This window comes from Zonotrichia leucophrys, chromosome 10 (genome assembly GCF_028769735.1).
Source record: "Zonotrichia leucophrys gambelii isolate GWCS_2022_RI chromosome 10, RI_Zleu_2.0, whole genome shotgun sequence".
Taxonomy (NCBI): Eukaryota; Metazoa; Chordata; class Aves; order Passeriformes; family Passerellidae; genus Zonotrichia; species Zonotrichia leucophrys.
In genome coordinates this window covers 16,569,156-16,591,778 of record NC_088180.1, presented here as the reverse complement: position 1 = coordinate 16,591,778, position 22,623 = coordinate 16,569,156, and the positions used below count along the sequence as shown (strand labels likewise).

Here is a 22,623-nt window from a genome sequence, read left to right as displayed (position 1 = left end):
TGGTCCTTGGAAGTGGCTTCCTGAGCTCAAATTCATTTCATACCTTTCTTCATACAAGCCTTTGGAAATGTCTTTTGGTACTGGTGGCCCAGGTACTATCCTGTAGAAAGAGATCCTTAAAAACATAACAGGATTTGATTTTTTCATCAATTACATCAATTTCTTTTAGAAAAAAAAAAATCGGCATTGAATATAACCTGACAGACAATTAGCTGAAATCTTGTTGAATAATTGCTTTTGTCTCCCTCTGTTTGCTAGCAATAATATTTTTAATGTGCATTTCTGAGGCGGATTGAAGGTTCTGGCTGTAATGAAAATGAAATGACTACATACCAGTCCAGACATGAATTCATTTAATTTTATTGAAGCCAGAACCTTTGTTCGCCTTCTCACATACAAACTCACACAATGGGTTGACCTTGGGTTCTGCTCTGCAGAAATATTCCCCACCCTTTACACAAGTGCTCAGGCCTGTCCAAACATGTGTGTGCCAAGCCAAGTTGTTCAGCAGGGAAATAGTCAGTGTGCACAACCTTGTTTTGTTTGGGTCTGTTGGATGTGGGGACCGGATTGTTTTTTTTTTCTGGTTTGTGGCTCTTTGGGAATGCTAATGGCTGTCTGCTTTCCTGCCCTTGTAATATCTGTTTGCCATTTTGCTGGCTCCTAAGTTGGTCATTTGGCACTCGTGACCTAACCAAGCAGATCAAAGGCTTTCAGAGGGCAGGCTGCATGAATGCTTCCCTCTCCATCACCAATGCCCTTATTTTCCCTGTCTCCTCCTTCACCTCAAAACTTTGTCTGTGTGTTCCAACCAAATGTGTGAGGGCCCAGTGGCCACCTCCGGGCCACCATGAGCTAACAGTAACCTTGTGCTATTTCATGGGAAACAGGGACAAAGTGGCCTTTGTTCCAAAGGTTGGTTTGTTTGTTTATTTTATTTCAAATGCCTGTGGGCTGTGACTCTCCTAATGTGTTTCCCAGGGACAAGGTGAAGAATGGCTTCATGGTTTCTTTATTTACAGTGCCTTTAGACATGACAAGTTTTTGTCATCTTCTCAACACAAAATTAGGAGCTCAGACATAAATCACTCAGCTCCTGGGATTGCTGCACAGCACTCTCCTCAGGATTTATAGGAGACAGACTATATGAGATAATAATATACTTAAAAGAACACTTGCAACATGCAGGGATTCTTAAAGACCTCATGAGAAAAATTTTATCCCTTAGAACGTATGGTGCAATTCTGCTGGAATTTGACATCTCTGTTGGGTTGGCAGCTAACAATGGGACCGGGGATATACTCAATTTTTTGGCTCATGACAAAAAGAGTAACTACCCATCATGTGTTACAAATATTGAAAGGTTATAAACACCACCACAACCCACCCTCTTCCAACAATGTGCTGGAACATGTGTTTGAAGTTAAGCATGCACTTTGGTTAAGCAGGAGTGAACCAAGCTTAATCAAGATGTGAATGGGTGGTTATGTAGCTACACACTTTTGTTGTATGGCTCAGTCTGTCAGACGTGGATTCTTGCTAAATGGTGAGCTTGACAAAGCAGGGTCTAGAATTAAAAATAGTCATGTATGCTGTGCTGGATTGGCATCCAGAAAAGAGAGTAGTAAAAGTCAGGCCTGTCCAGTATCAGTGAAAGGTGCTGGGCACCAACCGGAGGAGCAGAAATAGACCCCAGTTTAAGACAGTTGTGGGAATGTGAAAAAAAAAATAAATAAAAGGATCTGTTAAGTAGAAGTCTTTTGTTGGAATTTAGGAACAGGCATTCAACAGGACATTGATAAAACTGTGAAATAGGTCTTAGTCAGGTGATGAAAGCTTCACATCTCAAAACACTGAAAACTAGACTGAGTCAGGTCCACTAGGAAGTAGTAAGAAAGATAAACTGAGAAGTCTTGATGAGACTTAAGCAACAAAGTATGAAAATCTAACCATTTTCTGTTATAAAGGTCTGGATACCCATTTTTATTTAACCTGCCATGTGCTCAAAAGCAGCATAAAATCTTCATAAATATTTTCTAGAAATGAAAATAAATCCATGAGGTTTTTCTATGGAGACCCTCTCCTATATGTAGGTGGTTGGGGAACTGATGTTGGTTATTAATTTCAGATCTGAGTGCTTATGCTGTAAAGTAGTTTGAAGTTCTATTTTTAGGGTATTCTGCATGCAGCAATAGGACCCTAGGTTGATTAGGGTGAACATCAAAATTTTGGATGCTGAATGTCTGTTCTTAATCAATTCTCTCTTGACTCCAGTTTGAGTTTGTGATTGCAAAATAAATCCTTTCATTCTGTGTTTTGGGGTTATTTTGGACAATTTTCACTGAGAACTAGTTTTAATACTTTGGAGGCTTATGCTTGTGTCTGTATTTTGTCCACATGTAGAGCATTATGTCATGACCCCGTGATTTCAGTTAACTGACTTAATGTGTTTGTTAGCAAGGACTGTCCTTGAGTGAAACCCCTGGTTTAACACTGATAGTGGCAGTTCAAGTGATGGAATAGAAGCACCTACATGTGTGATAAATTATCACTCAGTAGAAATGGAGTGACTTACAAAGGATCTCTAACAGTGCTTTCTTAAAATGCACAACTCAGTTGTTTTTTTTTAAGGGAGTATACTGACATTACATTCAGAATATTTATATCTCTTTGGTTTTAGACCATTTAAATCTTTGCAGTGAGCTTTCCTATATGCATTGCCTGTGTACCAAGATAGTGTGATGAAGAATCAGACTCTGGAAAAGACTCTGGTGAGAGCCACGTTAGGCAGGTCCTCTCCATTTCATGGAAAAATCATCCTCCTGGAAAGTGTTTTACTGTCTGTGCAAATACACTTCAGCTGGGATCATCCTCACAGCCTGTGGAAAGGTACCAGTGTTGGGTATGTGGCTGAAATCACACAGCAGTTAGTGCAGCAATACCAATTTTGTTTGTAAATGGATGTGTTTTTCCCTGTCTGTTTTCAGGGAGCCTGTGTGGTGGTACAACCAGTCAGTGTTACCTGCTGCCAGTTTTGGATACTATATTTGTCCAGAGAAAGTACAGAAGAGGTGGCCTAGGGATGAAAATGTTGCATGATTTCTGTCAGTCTTTCCTGGCTGAGGATGCCTTGGGGATCAGCTGCCCTATTTCTGCTGCCATGTATCAAGGTAAATCCTTTGATGTGGACACGTTAGGTGAGGGTCATGTATAATGTATAATTTTCAATATGGTCTTGGGAAGATTGTCCTCACTGTGTAAGAGTTCAGTGCCCTTGTCTGAACTGAAGCGTTGTTTGCCTGCAAATGGTTCTTTTCTGGAGCCATCTGGAATTTCCTGTGGAAAGGTAGGCCAATATTTATGTAAGACAACAAGAAGCACAAAACTCATGGTGCCTGTTTGACAGTTTGTGTTCCTAGAACTGCTCTCTCTCAGAACTATGTCATTGCCCTAGACAGGGACTTACACATTTTATTTGACACCACAGGGAAAAGACTCATAAGATCTTGACAAGCCCACACTGTGCACATAATGCTCTGGTAGATCTTGCATGTTTAAGAAATTACATTTAATAATCCAAATACCCAGGCTCTACTCAGTCATACAGTTACATCAATACTTGTTTCAACTGTCTTTGAACATTTGTCACTTTTAAAAGATCACAAAGTAGTCATATATCTTCTCTGTCTTCAGGTCAAAACTCTGGTTTTGCTAGTAAAATTCACAGAAAAAAATCCGTGCTCATGTTATTTATAAAAGTGTCTTCTTTAGAAAAGTACTTTTTTTCTGAAGTTGCTCTTTGTGTGGTGCAGTCTTCACCATCATTTTTGGGGAGATGTTTTGATTGACTTACAGCTTTCCAGTTATTTTCTAGTAAGTGTCAACAAAATTTTGGCCCCATTTGCTCTCTCTCTTGGTTATTGTGTGCCCTTGAATGTATTCAAAAGCACCCGAGCAGGTACTGCTACTTGTGATTTCAGGAGGGAATGGTATTGACAGCATTCCTTCTCTTCTCCCAATAATATCCATTTTTCCTTTGGCAGACCTCAGGGCTTTAGAAAGCATGGAGGAGAAAGCTGCATTTCTTATGTGTTAACACCAGCAATATGTTGGAAGACTCTGCTTTTGTCTCAATTAAGTTTAGAGCTAGTAGTGAATAAATTTGACTTGCATCATGTTTTAATTAGGTTTACTTTTATAAAAATACCAATACTCTTAGTTAAATTTTGAGCGTATTGAAGTCACTGTCTGTTTTTAATTTCATTGGAACCACATTTTCATGCTTTGACAAATGAATGCAACCTTTAAATCTCTGTACTGAAATCTCTGAAGCTGTGGACAGTTTATTTAACATGGACATGATATTTAAGCTGCTGTAGAGGCGTAGAAGGAAGGAAAAAGCTGTGTGGCAGTTACCTGGATTCTAGTATATATGTTAGTTTTAGTAGCTTTTATTGGAATGAATAATTTGGTCTGGATATCCTTGGATAAAATTAATGTCTTCGATCTGCTCATTAGTGTAAGGCAAATGTTTACATACCAGAATTAGGGTTTTTGTTTCGACATCCCATTGTTAAGCTCAACTGAATGTAGAAGATAAATGACCCATTCTGTAGTATGATGAACTACAATGGACTGAGAACGACAGTAATTTCGTTGTTTACAGATCACTATCTTAGAGCAGTTGATGCAACTGATAACTGATAACTGATAACATAGTGGTTGAGGGAAGTTGAAAAATGCCCTGTAAAAGTTTTGAACTGTTTGTTCTACAGCGTGGGCCTCCTCTTGACACTGCACACATCCTAAGGATACCATTAAATAGAACATACTTCAGTTTGATAACATAAGCAGACTTAAATTTTTGGATGGTCAGTGTGTGTAATGACAGTGGTAGGCATCTGTGGCAATATGGTTTTTAAAGGTGATTGTACACCTGTCACATGTATCCTGTAATTTTTCCCTTGGTTCTTCCCATTTCTTCTTTTTCCACATCCAAAGAAATAAATGAACCTAACAATGGGGCCTAGGGTAGCAGTAGTGAAAAGGAGGGTGACTTTGGCCCAAAACCAAACTGAAGCAAGAGCTTTTCTTTATAAACAGAAATTGAAGTAGCATTCTCAATGGCCAAAGCTGGAAGATAGAGGAGCCCCTCTCCTTTCAGAGTAGTGAGGGTAAAAAACCCCACACTGCTGTGAAATCCACTGATTGTCTGCACATTGTTCTGTGCTGCAGTGCCAGTAGAAGGTGCTCAGCAAATCATTTCAAGTCTTATTTCTGCACTCACAAAGAAATAATCTAGATTGAAGCAGATGTAGGATGCACTCATGAGTGTTTAGGCCATTTCAAATAGACTTTTCGTAAAAGTCCCAGCTAAAACAAAGAGGAGGAAGACGAGAAGGGAGAAGAAAGATTTCTGAAGGAACTAATGAAAGTAGGTCTGAGAGAATTTCCGGGATAGAACATGCTCCCTCTTCCAATATACTTTTCACTCATTCATACTTTTACCCCTTGGTTTCTTCTTTCAGTATGCCAGAAATTCCTGCAGGCTCATCCTGAGGAGCAGAAGCGACTGTGGGAAGTGGAAGCACCAGGAGATTGGAGCCAGCGACTGAATATCTGGTTAAAAATTCAGATGGAGTCATCCCCTTCAGGAAGTGAGTTAAAACAAGCAGTGTGAACTTGTCTGTGTTATAGTTTCTAAAGATAAGAAATGTAACCAAGGGTTAGGTAGTGATCATGGAGAGGTGATGTCTCTGTTGTTTGCACATGGAGGCACTACTGAGTGTGCAGGCCAGTTTCCTCATCTTTTCACAGTAAACAGGACAATTCTTAGAAATTACGAGGTAATGAAATGGAACCACAGAGCATCTGAGAGATCCTGAACAAAGCACAGCCTTGGCATAAAAAGGCTGGAATTCCTGTTGCAGTGTGCTTAGAGCAGGGTAGAAGTTAGCCCAAAAAATCCCTGTTGCACAACACATTGTCTGGGTTATAGACAGGGGTTTGTTTCTCTGAAATTGTTATAAAGAAAAAATTTGTATGGCCAGTGGGCAGTGTGTTTAATTACCTTCAGTTGCTGCCAATACCATTCTTGGATGGAAACACAAAGGTTTTCATTATGGGCTTTGGAAGATTCCAAGTACTCTCCTACAGGGTAAATCCTTTTTGCTTGGGAGCATTTTCTGCCTGCTTCACAGAAGATAGCGACACAATGGGGAAACCTTTTCATGGTTCATATGGGAATCTTGTTGATGTAATCTGTTCAGGTGGCTGGAGGACCCAGGCAGGCCCCTCTGCTGCATGCCCACAAGCTGTGATAAGCACTGGGTTCCAAAAAAAGGGCACACATTGTCTCTTTCTGGAAGTGCAGCAAATTTCTCCCATGCCTTCCCACATCCATCCTGCTCTGTTTTGGCTCGGGAACCTTCTGTTGAGACACCACGTTTCATCTTGTCTGCAGCAGCCACAGGAGAGTTCAGTCAGACTTTAGCCCTAGGCTGGGTTCCTCTGAAGCCATTATATCTGTGTTCCTTGTGCTTTAAACCAGCTAAACCTTTAATCTTGCTAAGTGAAGTTTATTAATGGCAACTGAACAGAACTACGATCAGATCAAAACTCAGCAGATCCTGGGGGAGAAGATGCTTTCTTTTTTCTTTCTTCTTTTTGCCATCTTCTAGAAAAACAAATAGATGAATGACCCAAAGAATGGGGAAATATCATTCCACCAGAATTGCTGTCAGTAAAAAATACACATGAGGCTGGGGAACTGCCTTGACTGCAGCTTTCCACTGCCTAAAGAGGGACCCTAAGAAAGGTGGGGATAAAGATTTTAGCTGGACCTGTTGCAACAAGACATGGGATAATGATTTTAAACTAGAAGAGGATAGATTTAGGCTAGATATGAGGAAATAAATTTTTGCTATGAGGGTGTTGAGGCCCTGGTACAGGGTGCCCAGAGAAGCTGTGACAGCCCCATCACTGGAAGTGTCCAAGGTCAGGTTGGATGGGGCTTGGAGCAACGTGGTCTTGTAGAAGATGTCCCTGCTTGTTGCTGGGGATTGCATTAGATGACCTTTAAAAGTCTCTTCCAATCCAAACTATTCTATGATGCTATGATTCTATCTTTAGGGATGTCTCTTGGGAATAAGGTCTTCATTCCTACTTTCTCTGTTATGCAGAAAGCAAAACACAATGTAATTCAATATTGTCAGCTCCAATCAGGATCTATGGCAACAACTGTGAAAATAGACAAGTCTTATTCTGCTCTGATTTCTTAGATTCCTGTTGACATTTGCAATGCTGTGCAATGCTGTGTTTTGGAACAAAATTACTGAGAAGAAAAATTGAATATTTTGCTCATATTATGTATTTTTTTCCCCACACCAGTACTCAGGATTGAATACCATTTATGTTCTTGTAGGAATTCTACAGTCATACATATTCCAAAACAGGTTTCTGTAATCTTGAGGTCAGAATATTCAATTTTGCAAGGTGGTGTGGCTGCATCTAGTGGCAGTTCATATAAACTGCAGCCCTCTGCTGCAGCTGGTACTTCAGTTTGGATGTGCACAGATACACATGAAGGCATGTACACACACACACACACATTTCTGTCTGTACATATATCTATAAAAATCAACCTTTTTAGCATGTTGTCACACATGGCTGCAGTCATTCATTCTGAATTAATTCTTATTGTTTGAAAAATGTAGGAGATTCAGTTTCATCAAATAGTCTCAGCAACAGGAACATAATGACATTTCTCTTCTGGGGCTGATTGGAGGAACAGAAATCATTTCACATGGTTTGGTTGTGGTTGCTAAATCTACCAGGCAGTGAACAGAGCTGTTTGGAAGTAGTTTAGTAATATGCATAAAGCATGTAAATGTGAAGCTAATGCAGAACCAAGCAGGCTGAGAAGAATTAAAATAAATTTCAAGTGATTGCATGTAATTCTTTATCAGAATTGGTCAGAGTACCTATATTTTCTGGAGAAAGGGATATGGGTTTTCTAGGTGTAAGAGGAGAACAGATTATCTATTTAGCAGCACTTTCAAGATCCACAGACAGTTTGTTTTTAGTGTAGTTGTTCAGCTTAGGTTTTTGTGGTAGTGTCATGGTGCCATCTGATTTGGTTAATTAACAAAAACAAGGCAAGAGGGATTGTAGGTGAGAGTCAGGTGGCTTTTTCTGGTGGTTTTTTTAAATGGAAATAGCTGTGCAAATATGATAATATTTTTCTTTTTTAATCTCTTTCTGTGGCAAAATATTCCCCCAACTTCTCCAGAAGCTGAAGTGGGCTCTTGTATGGAGAAGACTCCAACTACTAAACCCAGACAATTAGACCAGATGAATAAGGTACAGTAACTAATATGCCATCTTATGACCTTGTTTTCCCTTGGTGCCTTTCTCCCTTTCTAAACAGTAATGTACCTGTGACAGTAAAATGAAACAAAGGAAAACACCTTACAATCAACAACAGCAATAATGTAAAATCATCACTGACTCTTCTGTCTTATCTATGGAAGATAAAACAGCAGAGATTGTAACAAGCAATACAATCTTTGACAAAATCAAGGATGAACACACTGTATCTTCTTTATCCACAAACAGGTGTTTGTCATTGTTTCATCACAGCTGTTTTATTGGAGTTGTTTTATCTCTTAAAAGAAAACAACTATATATCTTACAACATAGAAAAGTAGAATTTAACTGTCTTAGATTGCACTGCAAGATGTAACCAGGTGTATTCTATCAACATCTGTTAAAACCAGGTAGGACAGTTTTTCTTTATCTCTTCCATGACCCATCCTCCCTCCAGGAGATATCTTCTGTTAATGGCCCATTTAGCCTCCCCGCATGACTGATAAGATTACACCATCCCATTGGGAGATGCTCTGCCCAGGGGGAGGAGCCAGGCATTCCCACCTGGATATAATCTGAGCCCTGGAGTACCACAGGCAGCCTTTTTCCACTGGATTCCCAGAGGAGGACTGGACACTTCTACGCCACCACTGGATCTTCAGAGGGAAACTTCACCCATCTACAGGATCAGTGCTACAACAGAACCACACCTGTCACTCCTGGAGAGCTGCAGCCACCATTTATTTGGACTGCTGCCAGCACCCTGACCCACAAGGTGTCAGTTTGTATTCTGCCTTTGTCTGCTTGAGCAGTAATTTTTTTTTTTTTTTTGTGAGTGAATTATTTCTAAACTTTAAAGAACTGCTGCAGTTAAGATTATAGGATCTAGTTAAGAACTTAAAATTAATTGCTGCAAATAATCTTGTGAGAAGAGGAGAGCTACAGGCCAGGGTAGCAAGATGGCATCTATGGAGCCTGGGAAGCAGCACATCCCCAGAGTGGCAAAGGTGAAAAACAAGGCACCTGCTGAAGTTCAAATCACAGCAGAGCAGCTTCTGAGAGAGGCAAAGGAGAGGGAACTCGAGCTTCTCCCACCACCTCCGCAGCAGATGATCACAGATGTTGAAGAGCTAAATGATTATAAACTCAGGAAGAGGAAGGCTTTTGAAGATAACATAAGAAAGAACAGGACTGTTATCAGTAACTGGATAAAGTATGCACAATGGGAGGAAAGCCTGAAGGAAATCCAGAGAGCCCGTTCCATTTACGAGCGTGCCCTGGATGTGGACTACAGGAGTGTCACCCTCTGGCTGAAGTATGCTGAGATGGAGATGAAGAACCGCCAGGTCAACCACGCCAGGAACATCTGGGACCGGGCCATCACCACCCTGCCCAGGGTGAGCCAGTTCTGGTACAAGTACACGTACATGGAGGAGATGCTGGGGAATGTTGCTGGGTCACGCCAGGTGTTTGAACAGTGGATAGAGTGGCAGCCAGAGGAGCAAGCCTGGCATTCCTACATCAACTTCGAGCTCAGATACAAAGAGGTGGACAGAGCACGAAGCATTTATGAGAGATTTGTCCTTGTTCACCCCAGTGTGAAGAACTGGATCAAGTATGCCCGCTTTGAGGAGAAGCACAGCTACTTAGCCCATGCCAGGAAGGTGTATGAGAGGGCAGTGGAGTTCTTTGGGGAGGAGCACATGGATGAGCACTTGTATGTGGCATTTGCCAAGTTTGAGGAGAACCAGAAAGAATTTGAAAGAGTGAGGATTATCTACAAGTATGCCTTGGATAGAATTCCAAAGCAGGATGTCCAGTATCTCCTCAAGAATTACACCATCTTTGAGAAGAAGTTTGGAGACAGGAGGGGAATTGAGGACACCATTGTCAGCAAGAGGAGATTCCAGTATGAGGAGGAGGTGAAGGCAAACCCCCACAACTACGACGCGTGGTTCGACTACCTGCGACTGGTGGAGAGCGACATGGATGCCGAGACCGTGCGGGAGGTGTACGAGAGAGCCATCGCCAACATGCCCCCCATCCAGGAGAAACGCCTCTGGAAGAGGTACATCTACCTCTGGATTAACTATGCACTCTATGAGGAACTGGAGGCAAAGGATGCAGAGCGAACCAGACAGGTGTACCAAGCATGCCTTGAGCTCGTGCCCCACGAGAGGTTTACACTTGCCAAGATGTGGCTGCTGTATGCACAGTTTGAAATTCGCCAGAAAAACCTCCTGCTTGCCAGAAGGGCTTTGGGGACATCCATAGGTAAATGTCCAAAAACCAAACTGTTTAAAGGTTACATTGAGCTGGAGTTACAGCTGCGTGAATTTGACCGTTGCCGAAAGTTGTATGAAAAATTCCTGCAGTTTGCACCAGAAAACTGCACGTCCTGGATTAAGTTTGCTGAGCTAGAAACCATCCTTGGGGACATTGACCGTGCCAGGGCCATCTACGAGCTGGCTATCGACCAGCCCCGCCTGGACATGCCGGAGGTGCTTTGGAAATCCTACATTGACTTTGAGATGGAGCAAGAGGAGTATGAGAGGATCAGGAGGCTTTACCGGCGGCTGCTGCAGCGCACACAGCACAGCAAGGTGTGGATCAGCCTGGCCCAGTTTGAGCTGTTGGTGGGTCAGGAGGAGAGGCTGCAGCGCTGCCGGCAGGTCTACAAGGAGGCCAACGAGGCCATGGGCAGCTGCAAGGACAAGGAGGAGAGGATTGTGCTGCTCGAGTCCTGGAGGAGCTTCGAGGAGGAGCATGGCACCCCTGCCACTAAGGAGAGGATACATAAACTGATGCCTGAGAGAATAAAGAAGAGGAGAAAGCTGCAGGCTGAAGATGGGTCTGATGCTGGATGGGAGGAGTACTATGATTATATTTTCCCAGAAGATGCTGCCAATCAGCCCAACCTCAAACTCCTGGCTATGGCAAAGCTCTGGAAGAAGCAGCAGCAGGAGAGCGAAGTGGCAGCCATGGATCCCGACAAGGACATTGATGAAAGCCAGACTTAATAGCTTGTTTTTTTCCCACCCCTTTCCTGGGCCATGGTATAGTATTTTCATTGGTGATAAGTAAATGTATTTGGAGAGGCTTTTGTTTGTTTTTTTTTTGTTTGGTTTTTGGTTTTGTTTTGTTTACTAAAAACCAAAAAAAAAAAAAAAAAAAAAAAAAAAAAAAAAAAAAAAACCTAAACCCAAAAAGAAAAAACCCAAAAAAAACCCCCAGAACCACGGTGGCCAAACTGTACCAAGGCTTGAGTCCTGCATTTTGGCCCCAATAACCCTGCAATGCTATAGGCTGGGTACGGTGTGGCTGGACAGTGCCCAGGCAGAAAGGGACCTGGGGGTACTGGTCAACAGCTGACTGAATACGAGCCAGCAGAGTGCCCTGGTGGCCAAGAAGGCCAATGGTTCCTGGCCTGTACCAGGAATGGTGTGGCCAGCAGGAGCAGAGAGGTCGTTCTGCCCCTGTGCTTGGCACTGGTGAGGGCACACCTTGAGTGCTGTGTCCAGCTCTGGGCCCCTCAGTTTGGGAAGGACGTTGAGGCACTCAACCACGTCCAGAGGGGGCAACAAGGCTGTGGAGAAGGGCTGGGAACACAAACCCTGTGAGGAACAACTGAGGGAGCTGGGGGTGTTCAGCCTGGAGAAGAGGAGACTCAGAGGTGACCTTATCACTCTCTACAACTTCCTGAAAGGTGGCTGTGGTCAGGTGGGGGTTGGTCTCTTTCTCCAAACATCAACTGACAGAACTAGAGGACACAGGCTTGAGCTGCATCAAGGGATATACAGGTTGGATATTAGGAAAAAGTTTTTCACAGAAAGAGTGATAAATTTCTGGAATGGCCTGCCTGGGGAGGTGGTGTAGTCACCACCCCTGGATGTCTTTAAAAAAAGACTGGATGTGGCACTGGATGCCAGGGTTTAGTTGAGGTGTTGGGGCTGGGTTGGACTTGATGATCTTGAAGGTCTCTTCCAACCTAGTGAGTCTGTGAATTCTGTGTTTGCATATGGAAGGACTTTCTGAACTCCACTTGTGATCTTTTCTGTGCAGGAGCTTGAGTGTTGCTTCAGAATGAATAGGTCTAACCCTTTATTGTCCTAATTATTTCATCTCACTGCTGAGCTGCAGATCTGGCCATGTTTAGCTTTTTTTAGCACTTAGGCCTAAAACAGACAGTGAGGTTTAGATGAAGCCTAAGCCATGTGTCTGAGAAAACAAATCACAGGAATGAAGCTTTTTGAAGTAATAAAGAAAACGGCGAGATGAGTGGAAGCAAAACAGAAAGCTGCAGGGGTTGTTTGCCCAGCACATTTTGGTTGCCACACAATTAAATCAGTTTGTTTCCCTCAGCCCTGAGTGTCCCAGGGGAGCTGTGGTGGCTCCAGCCCCTGTGGTGCACGCTCTTGTTGTGTGCTGTGGCCATGGCTCCAGAGCCCACCCAGCCAGATCAAGGCTCCCTGTGCTCCCAGTTTTCCTTATGCTGACACTTTGGGAAGGCAGGCAGAGCAGCAGGAATGAAGCTGTTCTAGACAAAAAGTGCAGCTGAGTTTCGTGCCTTGCACGTTTATGGCAGCCATGGCCAACAGAAAATGTTTGATGTCAGGATCAAGTCACTGTTTATTTTGTTTGTGTATAATTTGCTGATCATTCTGTCTTGGCTCTAATTTCAGGGTGTTGACTGCTTTCCTGGAGTTGGGCAAGTGGCAGGAGATGCCATGGAGAAAGAAGATGACAAAACAGCAGCAGGGACTCTCAACTCACAAGGTCCTCAAGAGGAGAACTTGGAAAAAAGTGCAGGTGATACTCAGCAACGTAAAGGACTCAGGAAAAGAGAAGGTCCTGGGGACTTAGATGGAGAAAAGGCCACCAAACAATTTAAAATGACACCGTAATTGCAAATTCAGAAACCAGCAAAATTCAGTATGATCTTAAAAGTTGTAATTGACTGTTCTTAAGTTGTAACAATGGAGAAATTTTTCCAGGTATGATGAATTTTTTTTTGCAGTACATGTTCTCCATTTTATGTTTTGTTTTAAATAAAGCTTTTGTTTACTAAGTGTGCTTTTCTTTTTCTTCTCACCAAGTAATTAAGTAGTAGCTGAGCCTAGTTATTTCCCTGCTCTGAAAAGATTTTATTGGATTGCATGAGGTGTCCAAAGGGGAATAATTGGAGGGCTTGTAGGTACTGATGTAAGAAGATATTTCTATGGAAACCACATCCTGCATTATGGAAGGGAGATACCACAACACACGTTGGTATCAGAATGACAGTTGTAACCTTCCTTTCAGAGCGAACAATTGATCTTGAATTGCTTTCATTTGAGCTTTCCTAGCAGAAAAATCTGCCTTAAACCCTGTGGTGGACAGGATGGCACACAAAGGCCATTCATGCAGAAAAAGTTTGGTGCAGAGAAGAAGAGTGAACAAGCTACAGGCATTAAACTGCCTTTCAGTTCAGGCACTGTGATAATTCTGTGTGCAAGCTCAGGGTGTAGAACTTCATGTAGATTCTATATTGCATGTTTCATTTCCTGTAGGCTCTTTCCTTATGTTTTGCAATCAATTAACTTGGAAATATACTTCACTAGATTACCATGCTGTGGCTTGGTAAAGAAATTTTGCTCTTTTACCACAGGCTGGTTCTGTGTTAGAATATTTTTTTTTTCTAGTGGGGTATTTCAAAAGCCCGAGTGTTGTGTTAATGAATTTCAGGTGAAACTTGTAAGGATCAGATCTTTATTCCAGTGGCAGAGAAGGCTTTGCAAAGAGGTGAACAGCAGGAGGGTCCTGATAATCCTGAACAGATCCAGCAACCTGTAATTCTTAAGTGGCTGCCTTGGAACAAGGAGAGGTAGTTGTTTCTTTCCAGAAACTAATCCAGCATTTCCAGGGAGACAGATCTGTGGGCAGGCATTGTAGGTACACTGCAGAGATGTATATTTTTTCCCTGTACAGCATAATTGCTCACACATAGCCCCATCACCCTGTTTTTGTTTAAGGTTGTGATTTAATGTAGCATTTATTCATGTATCCAAGTAACTCCTTCCCTGTTGAGCTGCTCTGTAAACCATATGCCTGAGACACAGTGAAATCAGACCTTCCTAAGCATCTCTTGAAAAAAAAAAGAAAAAGAAATGCTATAATTGGAACTTACAAGTTTTTGCCAAGAGAATTAAAACACTGGATCGTGTGCCAGCCTTAATCATGTTGCTATGGTTCTCTTGTTGCAAAGAAAGTGCATTTAGGACTAACTTTAAAGTCAGTTGATCTTAAGGTTGTTAAAAAGTCACCAAGATTGTGCTGTGAAGACTCCTAGAAACTTCATGTCCTCCTGTGGAACAGCCTATATTCTTATTAAAGGTATGGTCAAGTACATGCTTTAAAAAAAAAAAAAATTGTGAAGAGTTACAATACCAGTTGCTTTGAAATATGATAAAAATTATTATATCTCTGCTCATGAAAGTTGATCTGGGCTTGCAGTGCCCTGGCAAACTGAACTCATGTCCAGTTTGCTCATTATATTATAATGGCAGAGTAAGGAAAACTGGGGTTGTTCCAGCAAGTGAGGAACATTAAGAATTTTAATCTGAATTAAGTCTTTCAATAACATTTTATTTAAGAAGGCCCCAGAAACTAAATGAATTTATATGAGAATAAAGGAGAAATATAAGGTACTGTCTGGACTGGGCAGATGACTAATTAGATTAAATCCATTCTGTATCTGGAGACACTTTTATTTAGAGAGTAAAAACATCAATTTTTCAAAATTCCCCATATGAATTTCTGTTTCACCTATTGGCCAGTGATCCACAGCTACGTTAGCAACCACTTCTGGCTGTTCTCACAGAGAAGTTGCTTCTTTCCTCTGTGCACTAACTTCCTTCCTTGATTTTATTAGGTTTTTGTTTTCTGAGTATCTCTCTGTGTTCCAAGTGTCAGGAATTCTCATGATGACAGCTGAGGTGAGTGAAGGTGCATTTGCTGAGGTTGTGGTGGCAGGTGCTTGGTTCTCTCTAATCACACAGAGATCATCCTTCTCATCAAAACTTGCGACAATTAGAGCCAGGAATTCTGAGCTCCTGCTTAACTGTACTAAATTCCATGGCTACAGGTTCCAGGAGGGCAGAGGCTTGTTTCATGTTGTTTCTGAAATGCTGATTTACAGAACAATTAGTCTGAATATTGATTTTTTTTTTGTTATATTAGTGCCTTAAGGTATCTGATTAATGCAGAAGCTTGGACCTTCAACTCATTCTTAGCAGTCTAAAGCACTGCTTGATGAGATCAGAGGAATCCTAAAAGGGTCAGAATCAGAAACAAATCCAATATTTTCACTGTCTCAATAGAACAGAGTAGAAAAACCACACCTAATAGCACAAACACATTTTTTTCTTTCAGTGGAAGATATTTTATTTAAAACAAATCTGCATTTACATGGGGATAGGATTGTTTCAGTGTGCTGAAAAAGCTGGCAAAGGCTTGAAAGAGCATTCCAGTTTTTGGGGAAAAGTTTTCAAAACTCAGATTTATTGTCTTTCTGAATCTACACTTTGGATGTGATGAGACACGGTGATGGTTCTGCTCAGGAGACAAGGAGGTGAGTGAGAGAGGGGAGGCAGATCTGCAGAGGGGGAGTTTGTGTCTATGGTTCTTACAAGCAGAGACACTGAAGTCTGGCCTGAAAATAAGATGTTAAACATCAGAATTAACGTTAGCAGTCATCTGGTGGGTGTGTGCCAACTGAAAAAAGGATTTGATTTGCTCTCAAGACAAGTAAACATATGGATTTTAAGGCTAGAAATTTCATTAGGGTAATCTGTCATGTTTCACATAATGTAAGCCAGACAATTTCGTGCATGGTTTCTCTGTCAAAAATCATTGGTTTTGGTTGAAACAATCCATTTTTTGGAGGAATTGTTTTGATTTGGCAGTTTTGATTTTCAGATGTGGCAGATTTCCCACTGCCCAACGTTTGTTGGCAAGTTGTTCTAAAGTTTTGTCTTTACAAGTGCATCCAGTTTCTTTAGTCTGAATTAATTTTGTTTCAGCCTCCTGTGATAGATTTTGGTTTTCTGTTTAACTCTGAGCTGTGGCTCTGGTACTGTCAAGATGCTTTCAAGTGCGGGGATGGAGACCTTGTGGTCTGTCATGACATCAGTGAACAGCCCTGGATTTTGGATCTGCCTCTGTGAGGCAGCTTTTCCTGACCTTGCTGCATGCTTTCTGTGCTTTCAGATAGATTTTCAATTTTTCAGATTCCTTTTAGAAGCAGAAACATCAGCAGAGCCCCTGTCTTGGTCCCGGTCACGCTGAGCAATGCGGGGCTGCTGTGACCTGTGGTTGTAAATCATCACTGAATTCTCCTTTGGATGGCCAAGCCCTTGGTAAGGTCATAACTGGTAAAACTTAACCAGTGTGTTTTGATGCCTGGTCTGTGGTATGTGCACTGAAAATGCAGCCTTTCAGTGTCCCCTGTCTCAGTACCACGAGATGGCACCATTACACAGCGGAACTTTGGCGTCATCTCTCAGGGCTGGAGACCCTGCCCGGGGTTTGAATGCATCCCCGGCTGGCTTGGCTTCCTCGGGGAGGAGGATGGGGGCGTGGTAAAGCTTGTCTTGTGTTTGGCATTAGGGTCATTTGTCTTCAGTGGGCTCCAGGATGATTTTTTTCAAATATTTGTGAAGTCAAGGTGAGGTCAGAGTAGCACAAAATGCAAATTGCACCCAGTTTTTGCCCCTTTATATGCTTATCACATCAGGAACCCTGGGTGTGATTTTCTGTGTTTTATCTCATTGTTTCCCAGCAGAAGATTCTGGCTCATTTGTGCAAAATTTTTAGATGTTTGGGAATAGAAATGAACACTCAATAACCGCTTTGACTTGTGTGACTTGATTCTGAGAAGTGAGCCATCCAAAAGTCTGCCAAACAAGTGGGTGCCAAAGTAGAAAAGAATCACGGATGTTCAGATTCACATTTTAGTGCCCTTTCCTATGGATGAAGGGAGGGAACAATGTAAACTTCATCTACCTGGATACTTCTTAATATTTGCATAATAAGCGTGTTGCAGAAAAAAGGAAAAGTAACATGTCCAAATTAAATTTCTGCTTTGTCAACTTTGTTGCTCAACTGCATAAACAAAGAATGCATCCCTCTGTAGTTCATTGTTTGTTACTGCCTATGTCCTTTATATATTTCTTGTTACAGATGAGCATGCAATATAATTAAAGTAGAGGGGTAGAGGGGAAACCAAATTAGGAGTTTGTAATTAGCCTGCTTTGCTATTTGTTTCCTCTTTCAGTCCAGCTTGATGGTAAAGTCACAGTTTAATTTCCTCTATTTGCATTAGGCTTTATTGACTTTATCTCTTTTGAAGGTTGTTGTTTTTTGGTTTGGTTTTTTTTGGTTTTTTTTTTTGGTTTTTTTTTTTGGTGTTTTTTTAAGAAGTCTTTTTGGTTTTAATTTAAACTGAAGGCTCCATTTTTGGAAGATCAATAAACTCCATCTGGAAGAATTCTTTTCTCCCAGCCACCTGACACTTAGATGAAGTTGAACTTTTTCTTTTTTGTTTTTTTGCATTCTCAGGGAGGAGATCAGAGGTTGCGTTCACCATGATGAGAGCATTTGGGGATGTCGGCATTCATTCACCAACACTGGATTTGTAAATTAATAGCTCAGCCTCTCTGGGCTGTGGTATGTTAAAGGTCAGTGACCATGAGAGGAGAAACACTTCAGAGCTGTGTGTGCCCTCTGGTCAGCACAGTGCCCTTGGCTTAATGGCTTTAATTTCATGCTGCTTTTAAAAGATACAGATGTGCAGCATACCTTCAATCCTCCTATCTGGAACCAGTAATCCTGTCCCAGCTTTCTGCAAGGAGTGGGGAGGGAGAACACAGAAACCCTTCCTAAAAGGATTAGTTGAACTGACTAATTTTCTGAGTTTCTCCTTGCTTGGCATGTCCCCTCTCATCCAAGGATTTGATAAGTATCTTAACCAAGATGCCTTTTGGTAAATGCTGTCTTCAAGCCTCATGATATAAAAGAGCCTTCTGATTCCCCCGCCCTCTCCAGATCTTGGGGCTGGTTCAATCTTTTTTAAAGCTATTTCTCTTGTGCTGCATGCAGAGCCCATCTGCTGTAATACAGACTGAAATGCTGCTTTTATCCTTGTTTGCGTAGAAGGTTGATGGGTAAATCAATTGGAGTGAAAGACGCATTGTCCCTCTTTGCTCTATGTCACAGGCACAAATATCTTCCTTTTAAAGTGTCTCTTGGCAGAAGCCAAAGCCTTTGGCACAAGCCACCTCTGCTAGTTTGACCCCTTTTGTGCATCTGGGATGGAGGAGCAGCTCTGAGAAGCACAGAACAAAACCAGCAAAATAGCAAGAGAAAAGGTCAAGAAGGGGTCTTGCTCCCTGTAGACATCAGAAGTTTCTGCAAGATGATATTTAGCATGTCCTGCCTGAACAGTTAAGGCATCAAAGACACGAGCACTTGGATAGGTAATATCCTCATGAGTTGTCAAATAGATTGCAAAGCACGTTGCTCTGCCATGCTGGGCATGGGAGGGAGGGACCTTATGTCTTTCTAGTCATTGAGGTAACTGAGACTGAGAGCTTCAGAGAGCCTTTGCTTCCACAGATGGATATTCCATGCTGTGCTCTGTCCTTGCCTGGCTTTTGACTTACAGGCCTAAGCTCACGGAGTGGTGCTGTGGGCCTACAGAGGAAGGGGAAGGCAGGTTTCTACCAAAGACAGAGCTGACATCAGTTCCCAGCAATAGAAGTGCTTGATTTTTGCCTCTGTATTTTTGCCTGCTTGCAGCCTTGCACTGACTTACTCTCAGACCAGTCAGTCTCTTTGATGCAGTGTAATTACAGTGGCAGAGATGATTCCAGCAATGGGATCTGAAGGGGAGGTAGCACATATGTGGATAGTTCACCTCTCAACATAGCAGGGTCAGGACAACCAATATTGCCTGTCCTAGTCAAGGGAAAAGGTCATTGGTATTAGAAATCTAGGAGGCAGACAGAATCCTCTTGCTCAGGACTGGAAATGCAGGGAAATACAAGCCTGGCGGCTTTGATACTGGATTATTCCCTGTATTTGTGGCAGTGGATTGATGTAACTGATCAGAAAGAATCCTCTCTGCCAAATCCCGTGGTTGAACCCCTGCCCAGGACAAAGAGCTCATATGGTGGTGGCATGGGCTGAGCTGTGTTCTTCACTGTTGTTACAGATTTTTCACAGCCCCCTGGTTTTGTCTGCAGTTTTTGCTGCTCAGGCACGGTTCTGCTCTCCCCTCCTGTATCCTGCTCAGGAGTTACACAGATCCTTAGAGCAGGCTGCTTTCCCTCACAGAATCATCTGCAGTCAATTCAAAATGACTTACCCGGGATTCACTTGTCCTGAAACATAAGCAAGGACTGACAGCTTTTATATATAAAGCCTGAAAAAAAGAAAGAAAACAAGGAAGCACAGAAGAGAGCCCTGTTGGTACAGGGACACACGACATAGTGCCAGTTTGGCTGAAGTGTTTTCCTGAATGCTGGAGCTCATCCAGGGTGAAAGTCACAGTGTTGCTGTGACTGATGCTGACCTTGCTTGTTCAGCAGCCATAGCAGGACACATCAGTCCTGGCTGCTTGATCACAGCCTCTGGGTGGTTTGAGCCTCACCATGTCCTGGCAGTGGATATTCCTGAGAGCCAGCATCCCACACCTTGCACTGCTGCCAAGGGAGCAGTTTGAACCCAGGGGTGCTCAGGCTACCCTCAGTAGCCATCTAATAGCACCACTTGTTGAGAAATACCAGTTGAATCTGTGGCTTCTGGTGCTGAGGGGTGAACTGACTGGGAGGGAAAATTAGCCAGGGTGTATTTTAATTGCATTTATTAAATTCCCTTAAAGCTTCCAAGTGATTTGCAGAGGCATGGGTGAGAACTTCAGTGAGATGGTAGGTTAAGGAAGAGAATGAGAATGTTGGCTTGGAGAAAAGGGGGTGAGGAATTACAGTGCCTTTGTGTAAGTAAGTCTCTTTCTGCATCAAACTGTAGTTTTTGACCTTCCTAATTAATGTTGTTGTTTTTCTTCTTACTGCAGTGCAAGCGGTCCCAGGCTGACCTGTTGGTTCACAAGATAAAAGGGGTTAACTCATCAGAATGGAGATCCCCTCTATTGGCTTATCCAAATCTTTACTAAAAGTGTGATATCCGTGAGCACAATAGAAAAATGCATCCAAGAATTATGGATGTGGGAGTTAAAAGGAGGGAGTGAAAAAAGGAAAAAAGTCTGTGTTGCTTTGAGGTTATTTTAAAAACTGAAACTGAATAGGTCAATACCCCTTAAGCTTTTTGGTCTTTAATTCTCTTAATGGTATGGCAGAAATCATTAATTGTATTATTAAAAAAGCTTTGAAGACTGTATTAATGTAATGTGACCTCGGATCAGTCAAGATCACATTTTCATTATGATTAAAAGATTCCTTGTCCTGAAACATTGATCTCATCTCCAGCTGGCTGTGTCAGCCAGAGAGGGGCTGGCTGCATGGCAGGGCAGTAGATGGCAATATTGCATTTCATTCTGCAGCTGCTCTGCGAGAAATGCTCACCTCAGAAAGGGGCCATGAACTTTTCCCCTCAGCTTCCAAGAGCACGTTTGCACTTACAGGCTGCATTAGGTATTCCAGAAGGGAAATTATTCAAAACCCCATTTTGAACCCAAATTTCTTTAGTGACTGGAGTCAAGTGCCTGAGCTGCAAACTGCAGGACCCAACCAGTCCTGATCCTGATTGTCCGCTCTGAGAATGGGCATTTGCATGTTAGGGACCATCAGCATTGTCTGTCCTGTGGCAGGGATTCAATGAGGCGGTATCTGACCCCTGGAAGGAGCATCTCCCACCTGGTTACTGTCATTTGTCTAGATTATTCATACATTTTCAACCTTTTAATATTTTTTTTCATCCTCCTTTTTGGTGACTTTCCCACCTTTCCAGTGAATTTTTCACCTTTGCATCAAGGGACTGAAAGCTGAATCAACTCTTTTAGTTTATATCATAACTGAGGAAGGTCAGAGAGGCTCATAGCTCACATGTTGTTTTCCTTTCAGCGGGAATATTTGGCCAGACCTTGCAGCAGGTCTTGGAGAGGAAGATAAGAGCCACTTAGCAAAGAGCCAGGATGGGGGAAGGTGTGTGTTCCAGGGTCTTACACGGGTTGTGCTGTGCCCTAATGTGCTGTGCTGCTCAGTGGGCAGACAAGGATTTCAGAACGCGGGTGACATCCGGGGTCAGGGATTTATGAAAATGAAATTTGCTGTGGCAGCTCCAAGCTATGGTGTGTGTAAAGTGCTACTCCTTCCCTGTCCTGTGGGCATATGCCATGTGTCTCCACAGTCCTGACAGGTTCCAAGGTAAATGCCTTACCCTCCCCACCACGCAGGGTGTTGCAGGATGCTGGTGCTCACTCCGAGTGATGGGAAGCAGAGGGGTGTGCTGGCTGGTGTTAAAGCCTCAGTGCTGCTGCCTTTTCTATAAATAACTGCTGTCTGCTGTAATTGGTCATATCACAGCCCATGGTGATCTTTTATATTATTGCTGGCTGCTGGAAAACTCCTGGAGGCGTAAAATAGATACCAGGAACTTCCTGCACCCAGCACTGCTTTTCCCCATGCAGCACAACAGGCTAGAACAGAAATAGTGTTTATCAGGAGCAGATGAAGAATTTTCTGCAGCAGGAAGGATGGGAAAAAAAAATAAAAAAGAAGAGATTGCACCTCTAAAATGATAGCAGCAGGTCATCTCTCCTGCAGGATATTGCTAGGTCTGTTGGAAAGAGAAAATCTTCGTAGGGTTTCTAGTGTGGAGCTGAATGAGTATTATTATTTGTCTGCAACTTGGGGGTATTTTTCAGCTCTCTATAAAATAACAGTGTCTTGCAAGAGATTGAAAACTAGAGAAAAATATCAGTAGTTGACTTGTGTAGTGTGTGTGTGTTTATGTTTAAAATGTGTAGTGTGTTCCATCCTGAAGGATTCAGAAACCTTTGCAGACCAGGGATGCTCTGTGCCACCCTCCCTTAAATTCAGCCAGCTGAATTCAGTATTTGATGTGAAGCACAACACTGAGGTGAAGCTGCCCAGCATCAGGAATTGATGTTTTTATTAAAGAAGGACAGGAAATGGTTGGAGTGGGAAGGTTTGAATTGCCAAGCTCAGCAGTGACCAGTTGCAATAGCAAGCGGCTCTA

General features: G+C 42.4%; 2 protein-coding genes across 4 annotated transcripts in view; both read left to right on the top strand.

The window, feature by feature from the left end:
• LOC135452172 (protein FAM169B-like) overlaps positions 1–13,434 on the top strand; it is a 39,616-nt gene extending 26,182 nt beyond the window's left edge. For 2 of the 3 annotated variants that reach the window (XM_064722022.1, XM_064722023.1), the window contains exons 6-9: positions 2,988–3,170; positions 5,529–5,657; positions 8,291–8,361; positions 13,050–13,433. In XM_064722022.1, the coding sequence (XP_064578092.1) occupies positions 2,988–3,170; positions 5,529–5,657; positions 8,291–8,361; positions 13,050–13,271 (605 nt within the window). In that variant the 3' untranslated portion in view covers positions 13,272–13,433. Of the gene's footprint in view, positions 1–2,987; positions 3,171–5,528; positions 5,658–8,290; positions 8,362–13,049 lie in introns of all 3 variants that reach the window. The other variant, XM_064722024.1, reaches the window with a different exon arrangement.
• LOC135452307 (crooked neck-like protein 1) lies at positions 9,327–11,387 on the top strand. Its single transcript, XM_064722275.1, has one exon. It carries the CDS (start codon positions 9,327–9,329, stop codon positions 11,385–11,387), a length of 2,061 nt encoding a protein of 686 aa, XP_064578345.1.
• Positions 13,435–22,623: the final 9,189 nt, after the last annotated feature.